Source organism: Homarus americanus, unplaced genomic scaffold, assembly GCF_018991925.1.
Source record: "Homarus americanus isolate GMGI-L3 unplaced genomic scaffold, GMGI_Hamer_2.0 scaffold51354, whole genome shotgun sequence".
NCBI lineage: Eukaryota > Metazoa > Arthropoda > Malacostraca > Decapoda > Nephropidae > Homarus > Homarus americanus.
Window position 1 is genome coordinate 541494 of NW_024750910.1, and position 18507 is coordinate 560000.

The 18507-nt window shown below is 43.7% G+C and overlaps 1 protein-coding gene across 1 annotated transcript in view; it reads right to left on the reverse strand.

The window, feature by feature from the left end:
* Positions 1 to 18507, reverse strand: part of LOC121854498 (nephrin-like) — a 146078-nt gene that overhangs the window by 26962 nt on the left and 100609 nt on the right. The window contains exons 5-16 of the mRNA XM_042349179.1: positions 13181 to 13360; positions 11635 to 11925; positions 11146 to 11448; positions 8987 to 9277; positions 8693 to 8879; positions 8200 to 8312; positions 7638 to 7889; positions 6718 to 6902; positions 4671 to 4779; positions 4001 to 4191; positions 2998 to 3162; positions 999 to 1112 (exon numbers count right to left, since the gene is read on the reverse strand). Coding sequence (XP_042205113.1) covers positions 999 to 1112; positions 2998 to 3162; positions 4001 to 4191; positions 4671 to 4779; positions 6718 to 6902; positions 7638 to 7889; positions 8200 to 8312; positions 8693 to 8879; positions 8987 to 9277; positions 11146 to 11448; positions 11635 to 11925; positions 13181 to 13360 — 2381 coding nt within the window. The remainder of the gene's footprint in view (positions 1 to 998; positions 1113 to 2997; positions 3163 to 4000; positions 4192 to 4670; positions 4780 to 6717; positions 6903 to 7637; positions 7890 to 8199; positions 8313 to 8692; positions 8880 to 8986; positions 9278 to 11145; positions 11449 to 11634; positions 11926 to 13180; positions 13361 to 18507) is intronic.

Sequence of the window (18507 nt, forward strand, 5' to 3'; positions counted from 1 at the left end):
GGTGAGGGTGGTGGTGAGTGGTGGTGAGTATAGGTAGGTGTGAGTGGTGGTGAGTATAGGTGGTGGTGGAGGGTAGAGTATAGGTGGTGGTGAGTGGTGGTGGAGAGAGGTGGTGGTGAGAGGTGGTGAGTATAGGTGGGTGGTGAGTGTGGTGGTGAGTATAGGTGGTGGTGAGTGGTGGTGAGGTGGTAGGTAGTGGTGGTGGTGGTGTGTGGTGAGGGTGATTAGTGGTGGTTATGTAGAGGGGATGGTGAATGTTAATGGTTGAAGAGGGATGGTGATAATGATGATGATGATGATAATGAAGTTAATGATAATGATGTAGGTCATAGTGATAAGGATATTGATTGTGTTTATAATGACAATAATGTGATGATGATGATGATGATGATGATGATGATGTTAGACGAAAGACAAGAAGACGGAGAATGAACAGAGGTGATAGAGCGGACATTACATACATAGTGGAGAGACATAATGGTAAGACATAATGCAAGGTGTGGTAACGGCAGGGTCAAGAGGAGGAGAACAGGGATAATGGCAGATGCTAATGACGAAGGTGCAGTAGTGGCGGTGGTGTTAATGGCAAGGGAGGGTCGTGGTGGTGTTAAGGGGACGGTAATGGCACAGAGTAATAGCATGGAATAATGGCAGGAGAGGGTAGTGGCGGTGGAGGGTGGGTGCAATGGGCAGTAACTGACAGGGGAAGTAAGTGGCGCACAAAGGCAGAGGTGTGTGGGGCAGGGAAGTGGGGGACATAAAGAGAACTGGACACACACACACACACACACACACACACACACACACACACACACACACACACACACACACACACCCTAATTTAATTCTACTTGCATCCAAACACAACAACATGTTGACATTTATTTAAATCAAAGAACTAGGACATTCTCATTACCATAAAAAAAAACTCAACAACCTATTATTTATAAGTTTCAGGCCCCACCAACACCTAAACACACCCTTTAAAGACCACTTACCTGGTATCTATTGGTATCAGAGACGTGGAACCTGACCCGGTATTGTTGGGATAGACCGCCGTCAAAGCTTGGGGTCCACTGAAGGTCGACTGAGTTGTGTGTGAAGTTGAGGACCTGTGGGTGGAGGACGGGGAGCCAACTGTAAGATCTGACTCTCTCGTGAAGGTCTCTCTATCTCACTCTCTCATCCTATCTCACTCTATATCTCTCTCTCTTCGTCTGTCTGTCCGTCTCTCTGTCTCAATATGTTGATTTAGCCACGAGACGTTTGGTGAAAGTGTTTTGAGAAAGGTACAAACTCACTTACATCGTAATATCTTGTCATGAGATGGTAATACTTTTCCTGGAGAAGCATACCAGCTGAAGAGACAGAGAGAGGGAGATGAATATGGATAATTTATAGATTCAACACAAGCGTCTTGAAGGTGTTTGAAGAAGGGATTAAATTCTCTATGTTTAGTCGATGCGTTTATATAATTTTTTTATTGAGGTGGTGGGCGTTAGGCTTTTGTTTTAAATCCAAACACTTTTATTGAAGAGTCAGAACAATTAAATTTATGGTCAGATATGCATGATTATTTGCGAATTTAAAATTTGTTTTATATTAGAAACATTCAGACTCGTTGTGTATAATTAGTTATTTTTTCTCGTATATATTACATTTTTGGAGGGTATTTAGAGAGAGAGAGAGAGAGAGAGAGAGAGAGAGAGATATTACATTAAGTAACTTTAGATAGGATTACATCTTGGAGGTGTTTGAAGAAAAGAATCAAAGTCGCTACGTATAATTAGTTAATACTTTTTCCCGCGTGCCTCTCAGGGTATTCTTATGTGTGTGTGTGGGGGGGGATTCGAATACCTTTGTGGGAGGCTGCAAATTCCCTTTAAGAGGATTCAACTCGTAATTTGCAGGTCTCTCTCTCTCCTCTTCTTTGGGCCTTGGTATATCCTCTTGAAAAGGATTCTAAGTGAAATTAAGCATTCCATCGGGAGAATTTAACTTCATTGTTTTTACTCGGGGAATATAAGTACAGTGGTTATGGGACAAAAACAAGAACATAGTGTTATATAAGAGTAGCCATTATGAGGAGTTGGATACGACTGAGTGGGAATAAGAGAATTAAAAAAAAAAAAACGATATGAGCACAGATGTTATGGTTATCTCTATTCTTTAATTATTCTTATTCTTATTTTTAGTTTAATTCTTCACTTATTTTATCGTTTTTACCACCCATCTATAACCATTCCCCATTACCCACCCCATGAGCCTTCCTCCAACACCCACCCATAACTCTCCCCCATCACCCACCCATAACCCTCCCCCCAACACCCACCCATTAACTTTCCCCATCACCCACCCATAACTCTCCCCATCACCCACCCATATAACCCTCCCCAACACCCACCCATAACCTCCCCAACACTCCACCCATAACCCCTCCCCAACACCCACCCATTAATCCTTTCCTCAACACCCACCCATAACCCTCCCCACTGATCCATAACCTCCCCCCAACACCCACCCATTAATCCTCTTCCCCATCACCCACCCATAACTCTCTCTATCACTCCACTCCATAACCTCCCCCAACACTCCACCCATAACCTCTCAACACTCCACCATTAACTTTCTCCCATCACCCACCCATAACTCTCCCTCAACACCCACCCATAACCCTTCCCTAACACCCACCCATTAACTTTTCTCCCCATCACCCACCCATAACTCTCCCAACACTCCACCCATAACCCTTCCCTAACACACACCCATTAACTTTCCCCATCACCCACCCATACCTCCCCCAACACCCACCCATTAATCTCTTCTCTATCATCTCCGCCCATAACCTCCGTAACACTCCATCAGCAACCTTCTAACACCCACCATAGCCCTCCCCCAACACCCACCCATACCCTCCAACACTCCACTCCATAGCGCCTTCCCCAACACCCACCCATACCCCTCCAACACCCACCCATAGCCCTCCGTAACACCCACCTTCAGGTCGAGGGGCGTGTCAGGCTTGCTGGTGCCGTCGAGATGTATAGCCGTCCGTGAAGACCCGAGAGGATTTCTAGCCTGACACTCGAAGAAGCCGTAATCCTTATTGGTGACGTTCTTCACCAACAGGACGCTCTCGTAGGTCACCAAGCCATCCACCAGCTGCACCAGGAACAAAGGAACAGGGAGTTAATTCCACTAATCACCATTAGGAGGAAGGGTAAGGAGCCATAGTCCTTTACGGTGGCGTTTATTTCACCATTAAAACATTCTCTGTGGGTCACCAAACGGCCCATCCACCAGCTGAAGAAGGCTCCGTAGAGGGAGTGTGAGAGAGAGAGAGAGAGAGTTAGTTAAGTTTTATGGGTGTTGTGGACGTTGATGGAGAAAAATTACAGGTAAGTGAGGGTAAACGTGTTAGATTGTGACGTGTAATTTGATGGGGAAAATATTCAGGTGTGTACAGGTAAACAGGTTCTTTATTGGTTGGTTGTTGATGTTATGATAATTTTGTGTGTGTGTGTGTGTGTGTGTGTGTGTGTGTGTGTGTGTGTGTTATAGCGCAATTTGTTAACATTGCTCCCTGCTGTTCTAACTACTTATACTACTACTACTATTACTATTATTAAGACTACCAACTTACCTTTTCAAAACTCTATTGCTCCTATCTCACCTCCTCTATCTATCCTCCTAGCCTATCGATGTCTTATCTTATATAAAGGTGGATAGACAGGTGAATCAAAGGGTATCCTCTCCCTATTCACCCATCCTTTCTACCTATTCCCTCCCTTTTCCCCATCCTCTCTACCTATCCCCTCCCTATTCATCTTCCCCTACTTATTATCCTTTCCCCTTTCTTATCTTATCAACGTATCCTTTCCCTTTTCTTCTAACTTATCTACCTCTCCCTCTCTTTTCTCCCATCCTCTTAACCAATCCCCCCTATTCTCCCATCCTCACCTACCTATTCTCCCCCTCTCACCCCCTTCTACACACCCACCTTGGAATCCTCAACAACATATCGGTTCTTGAAGACAGAGTACACGGCCGGCTCGATGGGGGTGTTGTCTCGCGTGAACCAGGTGAAGTGGACGTAAGGTGCGCCACTCGCTCGACAGGTGAGGCGAGCGTTGCGTCCTGATTCCGCCGCTGCTTTCTGGTATTTGGGGGATTGATCTATGACGGGTTTATCTGTGTGAGAGAAAGAGAGAGAGAGAGAGGGAGGTAAGTACTGGGAGTGGTGGTGATGGTTGTTGTGGAGAGAGAGAGAGAGAGAGAGGGGGAGAGGAAGAGAGAGAGAGGGACAGGAGAGAAGAAAGGAGAGGGAGAGAGGTAAGAGGAAGAGAGACAGGAAAGAGGTGAGAGGAAGGAAGACAAAAGAGAGGTAAGAGGAAGGGAGAGGGAGAGGGATGAGAGGAAGAGAGACAAGACTGAGGTGAGAGGGAGAGAGGAGAGAAGATGGGAGAGGGAGATAAGAGGTGAGAGGGAGAGAGGAGAGAAGACAGAGGGAGATAAGAGGAGAGGGTCGAGGTGTGAGAGAGCCATAATTTGCGTAACTGATGTCGAACGGTAGGGTTATGACACACACACACACACACACACACACACACACACACACACACACACACACACACACACACACACTGTCTCACTGTCTCTCTCTCACTTACGTTTCACAACAATAGTGGTGTTAGCGACAGCCTCATCTCCAATGTCGTTCTTGGCGTGACAGGTGAACACTCCGGTGTCTGCTGTCGTCACGTTCTTAATCGTCATCAGGTTAGTGAGGGGAGAACGGCAGGTTAGTGAGGGGAGAACGGCAGGTTAGTGAGGGAAGAACGGCAGGTTAGTCTGAGGGGAGAACAGGTTAGTGCAGGTTAGTGAGGGAGAACGGCAGGTTAGTGAGGGAGGAGGTTAGTGAGGGAACGGAGCAGTGGGTTAGTGAGGGGAGACCGGCAGGTTAGTGGGGGGAGGACAGGTTGATGAGGAGAGACAGCAGGTTAGTGAGGGAAGAAGAGGTTAGTGAGGGAAGAACGGCAGGTTAGTGAGGGAAGAACGGCAGGTTAGTGAGGGAAGAACGGCAGGTTAGTGAGGGGAGAACGGCAGGTTAGTGAGGGAAGAACGGCAAGTTAGTGATGTGATAATAACAAGAATTACAAATTAATAACCCAAATATATACTAAAAAAATACATCATTGAAAAAATCACCAAAAATTTGTAAAAAAGGAAAAAAAAATGAAGAGGAAAACGGAATAAAAGAGAAACAAGAACAATTAGGAAAGTGAGGAAAAAAATCCCTTTAGGCAGGAAACAACGCGACGATACGGAAAGAAACCGGATGGAATGAGGGGGGACAAGAACGCATGATATCAATCCACATCTTGGCATGAGTCGGTAAGAATGATAGATGTTGTCGTACATTCACACTAAAGAATGATTGGAGAAGCGGCGGGCTGTAATGCTTCTATCTCTCTCTCTCTGTCTCTCTCTTTGTCTCTCTCTCTCTCTCTCTCTTGTTTTATTGATTATCTCTGTTAGTTGCTTTCACTTTCTCTTATTTTTCTCCTCATAAGATCTCTTTCTTTATCTTTCTCTCTGTCTCACTTCCTTATTTCTCTCTTTCGCTCTTAGTTTATCTCTCTCTCTTTCCCTCTATTTTTGACTCATTAGATATATCTCTTACGCTCCTCATCTCTCTCTTTCGTTACTTTCGCCATTATTATGTCTCAATCTCTCCCTCTCATGTCTCAATCTCTCCCTCTCATGTCTCAATCTCTTCCTCTCATGTCTCAATCTCTCCCTCTCATGTCTCAATCTCTCCTTCTCATGTCTCAATCTCTCCCTCTCATGTCTCAATCTCTCCCTCTCATGTCTCAATCTCTCCCTCTCATGTTTCACTCTCTCCCTCTCATTATCTTTCTCTCTTTACCAAATCTCTCTCGCTATATCTCTCACTATTTCTCTCCCCTAGCTTTATCTCACTTTCTATCTCTCACCCATTGTATATCTTCCTCACTGTCATTCTCATTCTCTCTCTCTCTCTATTTATCTCCCAATATTCCTGCCAGTTGATGACGTCCTGAAACACGAAACCCATCTTTCTCAGCGAGCCATTTAGTGTGAGACATCCCCCCTACGCTATATGAGTTGACAGTCCCTCTCTCTCTCTCTCTCATCAAAGTAATTACGTTGTTATACACTGAGAGAGGATTTGTATATCGATGAGTTATTGATGTTTTCTGTGGTGGTGGTGGTGTGTGTGTGTGTGTGTGTGTGTGTGTGTGTGTGTGTGTGTGTGTGTGTGTGTGTGTGTGTGTGTGTGTGTGTGTGTGTGTGTCAATATTTATATCTACACCTGTACTCTTGTTTATGAATCAGTCATGTAAATTGATCCCAGGCAGCAGCGTGTGGGAGTACTGTAATGACAATGAAATCTCTGTACCCTCGCTTGTATTTGCGCCTTTACCTGAATTATGAATGTTTGAATTTCATTATAATTTTGAAATAGGAGTCTGAACATGTATCTGTACCTGTAATACGTAAATTATGACTGTATCTATGGTTATTATTCTGAAATTGATGTAGCTGTAATTGTATCAGAATATGAACATGATTTATGAGTATTTGTATATTGTTAATATTTTGAAATCTTTGTATCTGTGATTTTACTTATAAGAGAGAGAGAGAGAGAGAGAGAGAGAGAGAGAGAGAGAGAGAGAGAGAGAGAGAGAGTGATATTACCTTGGACGGATGTTTCTTGTGCTCGGTCCTGGCAAAGTCGTAGCCCTCTCGCCTCCAGTGTACGTCAGGGTCAGGACTGGCATCCACCCGACACACTAACGTTACATTGGTCCCCATAGATAAGTTCCTTCCGCCAGAGATGGAGGTGATGATCGCTCCGTCTGGGGATAGTAAGAGAGAGAGGGGGGGGTTAGATTAGTAAATTCATGAATGTTCTTTGATTTAATTTATTTATTTTTGTATTAGTGAGTGTAAATAATAATAATAATAATAATAATAATAATAATAATAATAATAATAATAATAATAATAATAATAATAAACCTATTTTTCATTCCTCATTCACTCAAAATAAGGAAAAAAATAAGAAAAAATCTTCACTCAAACATTAATTTCAAAATCTACAAAAATTTGAAAGATGGAAAAAATGTCATATTCGACATAAATTTCAAAACTTCTTTACTTAATGGTTAAGCCTGAAAGAAATGCTTCATTCATTTAAAATTCCGAAACTTCATTCATGTCGGGCAAGTGAAACAGCGAATTGATTTATTGACAGAAAATTCACATAGGAAATTCTAGTTAGCGGAGGAGAGAGTCTTCCTGTTGACGAGGATAACATCAGTAGAGTGAAGGGAAGGAAGTGATCTGGAAATATGATAAATTGCTGGCATCACTGACGAGAGAGAGAGAGAGAGAGAGAGAGAGAGAGAGATTGTGTGTGTGTGTATTTACAAAAATGTCAGATAGGTAAACAGAGAAAAAAGGTAGCTAATTGTATACATCTAAGGTATCATGTTGACATAGGCGATAAATTCGAAGAAGAAGAAGAAGAAAAAGAAGAAGAAGTAGAAGAAAAAGAGATAGAAAGAAAGTAGGGGCAACAATTCTCTTACATTTCACATTAATGGTAACATTCTTGGCGGAACTGCCCTGGGAGTTGGACGCCTCGACGGTATACACGCCAGCTTGGTCCTTGGTCACCGATGTTATGTTGAGTAAACTGCCCGCCATCACCACCTCCTCCCCGCGGCGCCACAGGTACGCCACGCCATTCGGGTTACCGTGGGCACTGACGTTCACCATCACGTTCTCCCCCTCGGTGACGTCTACCATGTCTTGAGGTTCCTTCATCCACACAGGAGGATCTGGGGAGAATAAGAGAGAGGGGAGATGGTGAGAGAGAGATACTGAGGGTAGAGGGTTAGGGAGATGTGGTTGGTAAAGGTAGGGGGAGATGGTGAGGGAGAGGGAGAGACGGTGAGGGAGGGGGGAAGACAGCGAGGGTAGAGGACATAGCAGACCTCAAATAAAAAATAATCTCGGGTATTAATTGATCACCCTTGACCACCAACCCACGAACCTACGCTAGAGTCAGTTACACAGGATGAAGTGGGTCACATTCTCGTCTGATTCTATGTATGTTAAGCTACCAGAGAGGCTACCCCACACACTCACACTGGACGGAGAGAGTAACAGCATCGTGGGTAGTGGAGCCGAAGCGGTTATCAGCCTGACAGGTGAAGACAGCGCCATCGTCCTCAGCCGTCACGTCCACCTTGACTGAGTATCTTTGGGGGAAGAGGAAGACGTCAAGTGTTAGCTGAGGGTCAGGAGTTGGTTTAAAGGGGTAATAGTGTTTAGTGGCTCTGAGTATTCATTAATAGGTTAAGGGGATATATAATTTAATGTAGGTGTAAATATATACCTGAAATTGACATATAAATTTGATGTACAAAACCTATCTGTATGAACACTGGATTAAAAAATATACGTAGATGTTAACTGCCTAGAGATAAACTGACAGATGTTTGGATATTGTTGTAAGGATAAAGATGATGGATTTAACTGCTATAGCTAATGGATAGATGGATTGATAGATAAGAGGATGATTGCGATGATAGACTGACATACAGGAAGAACATAGAGTAAAGAGGAAAGAAGGACTCACTTGGTGGTTGTGCCCCCGAACTGTCCAGGGCTGATCTGAGATTCGCCAGGCTGGACCTCAAAGCCTTCCCTCCACCAGGTGACGTTGGCCCGAGGGTTACTGGAGGAGGACTCACAGATGAGTGTTGCCTCCGTGTTGGCCTGCAGAGGGCGTGGCCGAGTCTCTACCTTCACTGCTGCCGGCGGGACTGAGGGAGACACAGAAGAAATGTTAGAGACAAGTTGGCAAAAATAGAGAGAGAGAGAGAGAGAGAGAGAGAGAGAGAGAGAGAGAGAATACCACTCCTATACTCACACATAACACTGAGGACGGTGGAGTTAACGAGAGGCTCTGGGGTGGCAGAGTTTGTGGCCTGACACCGGTACTCCGCCTCGTTGTCAGATTCAGTCAGGGTGATGTCCAGGTCAGCCAGGGCGGTGCCGGAATCGTGCTTGGTGTTGGTGGGCAGCTCCTGTGATCCCTTGAACCACTGTAGCGTCGCCAGGGGGTTGCCGCCATTACTAACACAGGTAAGTCGTTGTGGGGTGCCCTTCTTCAGCAGACGGCCAAGCTCGTACCCCAGGATGACAGGGGGCTCCGGGGGTCCTGGGGGAGAGAAGGGTATTAATGGGTGATGTTGTGTGGGGGAGGAGGTTATGGGTAAAGGAGGAGGTTAAAGGTTGGGGGGGAGGGGTTGAGGGGGGAGCACTGAAGGGAGAGAAAATAGAGAGGGGGAGGAGAAGGAGAAGTATGTATCTGGTGAGAGAGAGAGAGAGAGAGAGTGCTGATGGGTTGGGTTATGGGTAGACGAATATATTAAATAAAAAAAAAAGATAAAATTTACTTAAAGTTATCCCGTTGTATTTCACTGTTTTTTGCCTCACTCGATATAAACTTTTTTTTTACCAATCACCCAGACTCTATATACATGTTGTCTCCACTCTAGTGTCTCAATATTCAATTTTAATGAAAAATCAAGTTTGCAGTTGGTTGCCAGCCCACCCGTCCACCTCACTGACCCACCATATATTCGCTTAGTTTACGTGACCCATAAATTGTCGACTGGCACTTCACACTGTACACACCATTTCTCTAACTTGTTTAGTGATTTATCTTTTAATACATTTGCAAAATAAATAAGTAAATATTATACAGTAAATCACTATATTTCTTTACATTTTTGCAATTACTATAAGAAAATTAATCATGATTGTTATGAAAAAAAAAAAAGTAGCTATAAAACAAATAATGGAACGGTATATTTTTCCCCCTACGTCACTACCTACACAAACTGTCACTGAAATATATCTGATTTGGACATGAAAAAACCCGTGAGTGATGCTGGAATTGGTAATATTCAAATTTAGATCCAAATAACAAGGCTCAGTGGTTCGTTCCTGTGAAAAATCAGACACAGTTCAGTGATGATTAGTTTTGATTTGCCACAGCGCGTAAAACTTGTGAAGGTTGAATTGAAGAGAAAATTCTGATATATCGAAACATGAATAACAAGTGTGGATGGACCTCGGTGACTGATGAAAGTTTCCTTTCATAACTGAGTGAGAGACTTACGACCATCAAGGAAACAATTATCAAGAGAAGAATTGTTGTGGATTGTGGTAAGGGTGGTAGATTGGTGTTGTCGTGGGGAATGGTGGTAGTAGTAAAAAATAGTTGTTGTTGTGCGGATGGTAATATCAGAGATGAAAAAAAAAAACTTTCCTGCCACACTTAAGTTCATAAGCAAATATTAAGTAGAGCTCATTGTTTTACTGTGTATAAAAAGTAAAGGATAAAACCTTTGCCTTTTCTTACACTCGTTTTTTTATTTACACTTACACAATACACTCAGCAACACATCCCCGGAATAACAATTAATAAGGTCTTTCTTATTCACAGCAGTGTATAATTTAAATGCCTGTTATTCACCACTGAATAGGACGTATTTATGAAAAAAAATTATGTTTTTAAAAGATTCCAAACACAATCCTCCTGGCATATTTTTTCTCGTAAGATAAATTGATGTCATTGTAGTAACCAGTCAGTGTTGAGTGGAGACTGGGGTGTGAAAAGGAGAGACGCTCACAGCTAGGACAGATACAGTCATCAGTCTTTTGTAAGGTGATACAAAAATGCAGCGCCGAGCATGGGATTAACTAACAGTGCCAGCGGAAGCGTAATGGACATCGCCACACAAGAAGAATGTTCATCACAACGTTCTGCACCAGGAAAGGTGTTCTTTTATGATACAAATATTATCAGAATGTTATAATGAAACAATACAGCCAGTGGAAGAATGCGGGATTATTTACGCCTGACATAGCCACTATAATATGAATACAGGGGGAGGGGGGGAAGGGGGGAACGCTTGGCGGTGTTGAGTGCATGTGCTGACGCTGTTCTTAAGACATCAAAAAGAAGATTTAAAACAATACAAGGCTCTACAAGACTCTGATAGCTTTTCCATCACTCACTCAAAACACTGATGATTTTGGTGTCAATCTTGGTCGAGCTGAGAGGAGGATTGAGTGCGTAGCAGTTGATGGTTAGGTCGGAGTCGGTGGGCCTGACTTCGTACACGGTGAGGTTGGTAGTGGTCCTCCAGCCTCCATGTTCTACCTTTTGCGTGCTGGAGGTGGCCCCTGGAGGCGTCTGGCCGTTGATGACCACCGTGACGTCTGCTGGAGGGTTGGAGTTGTCCGCCACACAACTGAGGGAGATCACGTCTCCTACCTTTGCCTCGTCCGGCCCGAAGATGGTGACGGTGGAGGGGGCGACTGTGTTAGAGAGAGGGAGAATTTTATAAATCAAAGCAAGTGGATCTAGAAATATATATGAACAACATACAAACAGTTCATATGACTGTTTCAACAAGTCAAACTAACAGACAAACAGTTTTTACACTTACATACCGATACAGTTAACCTTCCACAACAATAAAACAGTTTCATAGACTAACTTACAGTTCACCCTGAGCTGTATCTCTGCTTTCTTGGGCTGTGTGGTCATCACGTTTATCACATGACACTCGTACTTGGCCAGGTTGTCTGAGGCTTCCACCACGAAGGTGTACTGGTTGTCGACGTAGTCACTGAACTTGTGGAAGTTCTTCTGTACCCGGACACCGTTCTTGAACCAGAAGACCTCAGGTAGTGGGTTTCCTCCTCTGGCACGACAGGTGAGAGTCTTCTTATCTCCTGCCCTGACGATCTCGCCCTCCGTATAGCCTGTGATCTCTGGGGCCCCTGGTGCGTCTGTGTGGGAGATAAAGGGGAGATAAGGGAAATAAGGGTGAGATATTGAGATAAATACAGGGAGAAGAAGAGACGTTTACAAGATTTTTAGCATTATCAGGGAGATAAGAAAGAGGCATGGAGATCTCACCTCCCCCCCTTCCTCATCTCCCTCCCAAACTATCTCCAGGGCTCTTACTTCACCTCTGGGCGATGCAGATGGGAGAGAAGTACGAGATACATTATGTAAGGGAAAAGAGGCATCTCCAAAAACGGAAATAAGGGAGAAGCATCACACTAGCCTCCGTCCACCCATGTCGACCGGGAATTAAGCGAGAGATATGGAGATGCATTATATGGGCTCGTCTGGTGAGAGATAAGGGAACGAAAGAGATAATGAAGACTCATTAATCGAGGAGAGGGGAAGTGTCTCCAGGATTCTCTTCCAGCAGGAGGGAGATAAGTGGGCGGGGGGAGATATTGGAGATGGATTACATGAGGAAGAGAACGAAACAGCCCTTAAGACTTTCTGTCAACGTCATGATCAAAGAGAGAGTCCTCCTCAATAATTTCCTCCAAGAACCTTCATATCTTTCTCCTCAAATCATACATTATATTTTTTTTTTGCAGGATTCCAGTAAATCAGATCCTTACGTGTCCAATAATTTTTTTCTGGAGGAGTTCAGAGTCGACCTAATATTTTTTTTCATATTTCTTTTTAATTACACGAATTTTTGTCTTAATTATCCTTACCTTTTTTAATATTACTTCACACCTGGATAATAAAGATTTAAAAAAAATCTTTGATATTAGACGTAAATAAAATTTTATTTATTTTTTGCTTTCGAAGGCTATTTTTACTCCTTTCTCTCTCTCTCTTTATTTCTATTTTTCTCATATTCTTCCTCATCTTTTAGTTCTACATGAAATTTTAATTACTACATTACGCTTCATTTATAAGTATTTAAGATTAAACTTGCGGTTTTTTTTTATTTTGCTTACGACTGCACTTAAAGATTATACTTACAAATGCTGAGGGATCACACTTACAACTATTTCAAAATTACACTTACGACAACTTAAGGCTTTTCACCTCACACCTATCCTCCTCAACTATGAACCCGTGAACCCGAAGCATTACCCAGCGATGCATTATTCTGTCCATAAATGCTTCGGATCCATGACTCTGAATCTTGTGGTTCGTGGTTCAGGACTTACGTGGGTGCCTGTACAAATACCCACCCGGCCTAGAGTACTAAACAATACATATACTCACAATGCACATCGAGGTGTACTCTGGCTACTTTTTGTACTCCTGTGTGTTCAAGTGCTGGGTGAACGGCGACAACATATTCTACGTCATTGTCGTTGTGCGTCGGGGAGAACGTAATCTTGGAACGTAGTGAAGATAAGTGACTGTCTGTTCCTGATTCCTCCTTCGTATTCTCTAGCGTATCTGAGGAACAAGAGGAAGAAGACGATGATAAATGAAGAGGATGAGTTAATGGGTGAGATAATTTGTGGACGAAAGGTGGAAAGAGGAGGAAGAAAGAAGAGAATAAAGATGAGGAAAGAGGAGGAAGAAAGAAGAGGATGAAGGAAGAACAGGATGAAGAGGAGGAAAGAGGAAGAAGACGAAGAGGGTGAAAAAAAAAAGGACGAAAGAGGATAAAAGAGGAGGAAAGGTTGAAAGGGGAAAAGGAAGAAGAGGAAAGAAGAAGAACATAAAAGGTGGAAACATGTGGGGGTGAAGAGGAGGAAAGAGGAGGAAAGAAAAGGCGGATGGAAAGAGGTGAAAAGAAGAGAATTTCTAACGAACAAGAAGAAGAAAAGAGGAATGAAGTCAATAAATCAATTAAAAAGAACTTACGAAAGAGCAGCAAAAGAACGAATAGGAAAGGAAGAAAAAAGAAGAAGGAAAGAGGAAATATGGGAAAATGATCTTCGAATCCCTCTTTCATGTCTTCGTAAGTGTCGGGGGATAAAGAAGACAATGATAAATGAGGGAAAAAAACATCAGAGGAAGCGAAGTGGAACAAGGAAGCAAAAGCGAATGTGAGAGGTGAGAAAATATGAATAATGATATGAATAACACAATTTTGGGTCCGTTTGAGTTTTCCTTGTGAGTCTGAAGAAGAAGAAGAAGAAGAAGAAGAAGAAGAAGAAGAAGAAAGAAGAAGAAAGACAAAGAAGAAGAAAAAAAGAAGAAGAAGAAGAAGAAGAAGAAGAAGAAGAAGAAGAAGAAGAAGAGACAAAAGAAGAAGAAGAAGAAGAAGAAGAAGAAGAAGAAGAAGAAGAAGAAGAAGAAGAAGAAAGAAAGACAGAAGAGAAGAAGAAGAAGAAAAGAAGAAGACAAAGAAAGAAGAAAGAAAGAAGAAAGAAAGAAGAAGAAGAAGAAGAAGAAGAAAGAAAGAAAGAAGAAGAAGAGATAATAATCGATGAAGATATAAAATGGGAAAAGACGAGAACTAATTAGATTATTATCTAAAATGAAAATAAGAACAAGGAAGGGTGCAGGGAAGTGTGAGAGAGGTGCAGTGAAGGGTGCAGAGAAGGGTGACAGAAGGGTGGCAGGAAAGGTGACAGAGGAGGTTCACAGAAGGGTGTAGAGAGGGTGGCAGAGAAGTGTAGAGAGGGTGCAGAGAAGAGATGGCAGAGTAAGGGTGGCAGAGAGAGTGTAGAGAGAGAAGGTGTAGAGAGACAGTGAAGAGGTTGGCAGAAGGGTGACAGAGAGGTGGCAGAGAAGGGTGGCAGAGAGGGGTGCAGAGGAGTGCAGAGAAGGGGCAGAGAGGGTGGCAGGAGAAGGGTGGCAGAGAAGAGGGTGGCAGAGAAAGAGTGGCAGAGAGGGGTGTAGAGAAAGAGGGTGGCAGAGAGAGTGGCAGAGAGGGGTGAGAGAGGGGTGGGAGAGAAGGGTGGCAGAGGTGCAGAGAGGGGTGCAGAGGAAAGTGGCAGAGAAGGGTGCAGAGGGGCGGCAGAGAGGGTGACAGAGAAGATTGGCAGAGACGGGTTGCAGAGAGGGTGGCAGAGAGAGGTGTCAGAAGGGTGGCAGAGAGTGAACAGGGCATCAGACAGGGGCATCACAGGGGTATACGACAGGGGTGTAGAGAGAAGTCAGATTCAACTCGAGATGAAAAGGAAAGAAAAATAAATCACTCTGGGGAGGAAGAAAATGAGAGAGGGATTATGGTAAGTAACGGAGACAAGACTTGCTTATGACTGTATTTACAGAGAGAGAGAGAGAGAGAGAGAATCAGAGAGGGGGAATATAGATAGATAGATAGATAGAGAAAACGACAATTGGCGAGATAGGTCAATCACGAAAAAATAGTAAAGTATCAATCAAAATGTGTGTGTGTGGTGTGTGTGTGTGTGTGTCAGTGTGTGTGTGTGTGTGTGTGTGTGTGTGTGTGTGTGTGTGTGTGTGTGCGTGTGGAGTGGTCATATAAAAAGCAATAATCTGTAGAAGGGTTTTAGAATTATTTTCTCTTATTCTCTCTCTCTCTGATCCTGGCGTTGTGCCCTAAGGTCAAAACACACACACACACCGTTATCAAAAGAGGGAGGGAGGGAGGGAGGAGGAGAGAGAGAGGAGGAAGCAGGGGGGAGGCTAGGGAGGAAGGAAGGTGCAGGGAGGCAGGAGGGGGGTAGTTGGAGGGAGGGAGGAAATGGAAGATGAAGGAAGGAAGGAGGGAGGTGGAGGTTCAAACTCCCAGGGGTGAACTTTGATCTATCATTCTTTACATTTTGAGGCAACAGTCAGTGAACAACACAGTTTGATCTTTTTCCTCTCCTGTCAACGTTGTTTTAAGGCAGGCAGGGTGGGGAGGAGGGCGATGGAGGGTAGGGGAGCGTGGAGGGAGGAAAGAGGTGGGGAGGTTAGTGGGGAAGGAGTAGGAGGAAGGGTGGAGAGGGTAGTGGAGGGCAGGAAAATGGTGGGAAAAGTGAGTGGGTGGTGGTTAGGAATGGGGAGGTAGAATGGAGGAGTGGTGGGAAAGGTTGGGAGAGGTGGGGAGATGAGGATGATATAACTGAGAATATATGTATGTATGTATGTATGTATGTATGTATGTATGTATGTATGTACAACTAAGAGACAGAACTTCACTAAGACTTGCTGAAAACAAATCACATTTCTTTCTTTGATGAATCAGTTGTCCCTTCTCCCCTCCTCCTTCCTGCTTCCTCCTGCCTAACGGAATAAACCCAGAATTTCATCTCATAAAAATCAAGTAGAGGAAAAATCACCTTCAATATTGTAAAAAATCCAAGGAAGTGAAGTTTATAAGAAAATACATTACATCTTTGAAAACACCAGGAGAAAAAAAATCGTCAATTTATTCTCACAAAATTGCAGAAAAACACAGATTGTTTAAATTGCACGAATAAAAGACCAATAAGAATAAAGATGTAATTTTTTTCCCCGAGAATAAAACAAATAAATAAAATCCCAAGAACAAACACAATTTCTCAACACAAGGTAGAACAACAAAAGAAAACAACAAACGTGTTTCTTTGTAATAATTAAACAAAATATGATAGTAAAAAGTTTTCTATATTAAACAAGAGAGAAAAGATAAATATTACATAAAAATATGAAGGAAAATATTCAACTTTTTTATATAGTGAAAAAGTTGGTTAAGGATGGAGGTATTTTATACTATCCTGTAATATGAAGGAGGAGCAAGGGAGAGAGGAGGGAAGAGGAGGGAGGGAAGGAGGAGGGAGGGAAGGAGGAGGGAGGGAGAGTTTGGGAAGAGATGACGGGGTGGTGGATAGATGAGGAAAAGGGAAAAAAGGAAAAGAGGAGGGATAGAATAAGGATAGATATTGAAGGAAAAGGAAGGGAGGTGAAGGATGGAAGGAAAAAAGACAGAGAGAAGGACAGAGTCTGGAACAGTGAGAGGAAGAAGGGACAAGGTGAAGGGTAGGTAGAGATTGAGAGAGGTGGGTGAAAAGGACAGAAGGGAAGGAAGAAAATGGTCTGAAGGAACATAAGAGGGGTAAGGAAGGGAGAGAGAGAGAGAGAGAGAGAGAGAGAGAGAGAGAGAGAGGGGGGCAAGAGGGTGACCAGGGGAAGGAATTTAAAATGGAAGGACGTGGAGAGAGAGAGAGAGAGAGGAAGGAAAGGAAGGATGGGAGGGAGAACTAGGCCTGTGATCATGAAAAATAGAGAAGGTTGGGTGTCGATATTGACATCAGACGACCAACCATCCCTCAGATTGGCTCCAGTTCCTCAGTGACCAGCTCTTGCACAATCAGTGAGGGAGAGAGAGAGAGAGAGAGAGAGAGAGAGAGAGATAGATAGAGAGAGAGAGAGAGAGAGAGAGAGAGAGAGAGAGAGAGAGAGAGAGAGAGAGTTTGTCAATTGAATGTTTTTACTAAAATTGTTGTACTGGGTGTGTGTGTGTGTGTGTGTGTGTGTGTGTGTGTACTGTTGTTGTTGAACGTCCTGGGACTGAGTGTATTGGAGTGTAGGTGGAGTGTTATGGAGTGTTGTCGGGCGAGGAAAGACTGGGTGTATTGGGATGTAAATGAAACGTTGTGGAATGTTGACAGGGAGAAAAAGAGAGGTGGTGGTGGGAGTACTGGGAAGGAGGGCGGTGAAGTGTACTGTGGGTGTAGTGTTTTGGAGCTGTCTATTGGCGTGTGTACAGATCTGGTGGGGAAGCGACAGGGTGTGTATAGATGAGTGAATAAATGTGTACCCGTGTCGTGTACACTGGTGTCGTACACGTACGTATTAGGTGTCGGCACTTGCAGTACACCGCGCGCACACGTCGCGTGACTTGTCGTGTACACTGGTGTCGTGTATCACTGGTGTCGTATACCCTGTGTCGTACACTTGTGACGTGTACACTGGTGTCGTGTACACTTGGCCTAAATCAGTCATCAGGAAGGAGGAAGTGAAGCAGGGACGCGAGTGGTCGTATACGTCGCTACACGTTCACAGAAGATCACTAATGACAGAATTAGGTGTGTGTGTGTGTAGTATCACACACACACACACACACACACACACACACAGCTACCACTAAGGGCAATGAAGAGCTCCAGCAAGAACCTCCAGTTAGATAGGAGGTAAACAGCAGGTAAACAGCAGGTAAACACCAGGTAAACACCAGACAAACAGTAGGTAAACAGCAGGTAAACAGCAGGTAAGAAACTGACACACTGATCACCTAGACAAGTGACCTATTGGAAGACCTGAACTCCCAGTTTGACACAGGTGCCTAACTAATTCAATACATAAGTGACACCCTCAAGACAGGTGTCCAACTCTGCACATGTGAATAGCTAATCAAGGCAGGTGACTCTGCTGAGACAGGTGTTAGAAAGCAAGACGCAGTTATACCGGAGGAATTTAAACCGAGCAGGAATCGATAGAGACATGTTAGTTCTGGTATACACGGTCACGTGAGTTGAGAGAGAGAGAGAGAGAGAGAGAGAGAGAGAGAGAGAGAGAGAGAGAGAGAGAGAGAGAGTTATTGTATTATTAAAGGCATTGGATTATACTATCCTCACAGCCAGGAGAGCTGCTCGACGTACTGTGTTTGTGTTGGTGTAACCTAGACTGCGGTTCATTGCTAGGACTGCGGTACACTG